Source organism: Ursus arctos, unplaced genomic scaffold (assembly GCF_023065955.2).
Source record: "Ursus arctos isolate Adak ecotype North America unplaced genomic scaffold, UrsArc2.0 scaffold_24, whole genome shotgun sequence".
Classification (NCBI taxonomy): domain Eukaryota; kingdom Metazoa; phylum Chordata; class Mammalia; order Carnivora; family Ursidae; genus Ursus; species Ursus arctos.
The window spans coordinates 36976109-36979519 of NW_026622919.1; the positions used below are offsets into that span (position 1 = coordinate 36976109).

Genomic DNA, 3411 nt, shown 5'->3' on the forward strand with positions numbered 1-3411 from the left:
CTACCCAACATGACCCCCACCACCAGCCTGCTTCACCTCTCCTGCACCATTACAGTGGCCTGTCTTCAGGTTCTCCCTTCCACACTCCACTCCTTCCTCAGATACCAGGTTATTCTTCCTCAGGTGCACCTTGCATGACACTTTCCTTCTCCCCTGTTTCAAAACTTTTAGTACATCTTATTTTTTCCAGAGTCCAGCCAGATGGGATTCCTCCCTCTGCCCATGCTCTTGCTCCCCTCCTGGACCAGCTCCGAGGAACTGTTCATTTCCCATTGCATGCCATCCTTCAAGACCAGTCTTGTTGAAGATTCTTCAAGAAAAAGCCTTAAAAGGATTTCTAAGTTGTAGACTAGATTCCTCTAGTTTTTACTCTTAAGATAATAGTCTGGGTTTGAGGATTAATGAGGCGGATAACACTTGGGGTTATGGGGAAAAGTTTGAGGCAAGAGGAAGACTGGACAAAGGGAAGTGTGACAAGAAAAAAAATGATCAGGTGATGTTAGGGACAGGAGCCAAAAGTCTGGAATGCCCTGAAACTCAGTTACATTTAAAATACTACCTAGAGGATGGCCCCCAGACCCCAAATTGCCAGTCATTGCTGCCATTTTCTGCCTCCCAGCTAAATGTGACCTAATGAAAAATAAGACCAAGTAGTTTAAAGTGATATATTTTTTTCTTTGAAAATTCCATAGTCATTAAATAACACTGATTTCAACCACACTACAGAGCAGACATTTGACATACAAGAGCACTGATTCATAGGAATACAAAAATGTTTCACTCTGATGATCCATGGAAGGACCTCATAATACTACAGACACATCGGAGGGAGAACAATAACATCTTGCCATGAACTTGACTGAACTCACAGAAAAGATAACATGCCACCGGATTCCATGCCACCGGATTCCACTAGGTTTTATAGCAGATAAAGTCAAACATTAATAACTTAAATATAATTAAATATTATTTGAGAAATGTGCTTTAAATTATTATACAAAGTGCCTTGTGTTGTACATTGTAATAAAATAAGACTGTTCTGCACTTGGGGAGGGTTGAGGGAAATAAATAAGATTTTCCTCAGGCTTGTCTCTCGGTCCAGATGCGAACGTTCAAGGCTTCTGGGTTTGGGACTTTTGGTCCAGGTGCTTCATGTAATCCTGGACCCATTTCAGCTTGGGGTCAGCACAGATCTCCTTGGATGCTTTGGTCTGGAAGCTGTTGTGGGGAGACAGGGCAGTTAGATGGAACCCCTTGAAGTGTCTGTTAGGCCCTAAACCTGAGGAGCTCTTGCTCTCTGGGTGAGGGGGTTGGATGGGGATAGGTGGAAGGGGAAGGATGGCGGGAAGGGCTTAAAAGGAAGCTGCTTGTGCTATCCCCGGAGAGGCCCTCAGGATGCTGGCTGAAGGAACTTCGATGATCTAACCAAGCTCCTCGAAGGGGAGCCTGGAAGGAGTATGGATATCCCTCCTGTGGGCTCAGTTTCTCCATGGGGCAAAGGTCCCTTTAGATCAGATGGTATATGTATCTGACTCCTTTGGGCATGAATCCTTCCCGTGTATGGAACTCAGAACTTTTGGCAGAGGGTGCTAGAGCATGGTCCACTTACACCACAGCTTCCTGGGGACACTGGCTGTTGGTGACCCTGGTATAGCTCTCCAGCTTCTGCATAGGGATCTTCTTTTTGACCACACTGAAGCAGCAGGTAATTGGGATGGAAACCGAACCTGAAAAACATTTTGCAAAGAATGAGAGTTATAATGCATCATAAGCATGCATTTATAAGGGCAGGTGAAGTTAGGAAAAGACAAAGCAAACACAATTTCCAACTAGGACCGAATACTCCCAAGTCCAGTGCCTTAGTCCGCATTCCACAGATAAAATGGTGGCTGGGAGTCTGCTTCTTCTATGGAGCTACGGGGCTCCTCACTGTTGACTGGGAATGGAGAAATGACACTAATCCTGTAGTGTCGTTAGGAGGGTCTACTGACCCAAAACCTCTGACACCAAATAAATAAGTTCCAAGAGTTTGCTTCCCAGCTTTCTGTCCCCACAGACTCTAAAGCCAACCTGTGTCATATGCTGAGAGGTCTCTGGGTCCCTCTCCTCCTTACGTGGCCACTGGTACACTGGCTGTAATCCAAAATTTGAAACCCCAAGCAATAGTTTTTTTTTCCCCTCTCCACTGCCTGAAATGTCCTTCATATCCACAACGAATAACGGTCCCCACATCCCCAAACAATGTGAGGGTCATTGAGGTAGTGGTTGCATTTAATGACTCTTCCCCAAGCTGGTGTCCCGAAGGACCATGGGGACTGGCCTCAATGACCTAGGCATCTGGTTCTGCCTCTGCTCAACCATGCCATGACAGCTCTTCTCATCGCCCTTGTTGGTTTCACTTTCTCTATCTCTGTAATGTAGGCTATATAGCAAGCAAGGGATGACTCATGCTGGGATGATAGTACCTACAGTTATAATGGTAATCCGTATGAAGAGAGGCCCTTACCTGGCTGGGCGAGCACCTGAGTGCTGAAGGCGGCGGCTGTGAGCAGCAGGCACAGAAGTGCTGCAGAGACCTTCATGTCAGCGGGGAGCAGGGAGATTGGATTGTGAGAGCTGGAGGTTTCTGGGTTGGTCTCAGCCTCTCTGCTCCTCTGGCTCCTCTGGCCACCCTGCCTGCCTTATATAGAGAGCAGAGAGCATGGGCAGGGCCCTGAAATAGGACTTGGAATGTGCTGAGTAGGCACCGGATGCTGGGGGTGATTTCCGAATGCTGGAAGAAGGAAGCTGGATGGTTTCAGTTGTTCACTTAGACAATGTGGAGCAGAGGTGGAAGGGACTGTGTTGTGCCTAGCAAAGTGTAGGAAGTGACCTCACTAGACTAATAAGGGCTATGATTTCTGTGAAATGGAAAATGGTCTTTTGGAAAGGAAGAACGGAAGCTGAGGTCATAGTGGAGTGAAGGACCTAGGATGGGGCTTTAAGTCTTTGCCTGTACTTTCTATCAGACTCAGGACCCTGGCATCCTAAACTAGTCAGGCTATTTTAGAAGCCCACACAGGCAGCCTGATGGAACCCTGGCAGAACAGTGGAATCCAAGAAAATCTTCAAGTCTGAATGCCCTGGAATCTTGTGTTATGGAGCATGAGAACTGGACAGCACATACTTATCTTGTAGGGTGGTGGTTTCCAAATATTTTATTTAGATGCTAAAGTTTCTTTCCAGGTGAAATCATATGGAGAAGTCTGATATTTCATGAAGATTTAGGTAAAATGGGTCTGTCTGAGAAAGGCCTTCAGTTCCCTTTGTTTATACACAGTGGGGCAGGGATGGGGAGGGAAGAGAAGGATCTAGGCTTCAAACCACTGACCTCTTGTACTCTTCTCCCCTCATGTGTCTGCCATTACAATA

At 46.4% G+C, this 3411-nt stretch overlaps 1 protein-coding gene across 1 annotated transcript; it reads right to left on the minus strand.

The window, feature by feature from the left end:
- Nucleotides 1-644: 644 nt before the first annotated feature.
- On the minus strand, nt 645-2650 carry CCL8 (C-C motif chemokine ligand 8). Its single transcript, XM_026517616.4, has 3 exons — nt 2507-2650; nt 1610-1727; nt 645-1218 (listed from the first exon to the last, which is right to left on the minus strand). The coding sequence occupies exons 1-3, from the start codon at nt 2580-2582 to the stop codon at nt 1113-1115; spliced, it is 300 nt and encodes a 99-aa protein (XP_026373401.1). The 5' UTR covers nt 2583-2650; the 3' UTR covers nt 645-1112.
- Between the last annotated feature and the right edge of the window lie 761 nt (nt 2651-3411).

Bases quoted from the DNA above. Each gene is read 5' to 3' on its own strand.
- CCL8 (XM_026517616.4), bottom strand. From the start codon at position 2,582: ATGAAGGTCTCTGCAGCACTTCTGTGCCTGCTGCTCACAGCCGCCGCC. The intron at 1,728-2,506 runs GTAAGGGCCTCT...AATGTTTTTCAG, and splicing joins TCAGGTGCTCGCCCAGCCAG to GTTCGGTTTCCATCCCAATT. The intron at 1,219-1,609 runs GTAAGTGGACCA...TCCCCACAACAG, and splicing joins TGTCCCCAGGAAGCTGTGGT to CTTCCAGACCAAAGCATCCA.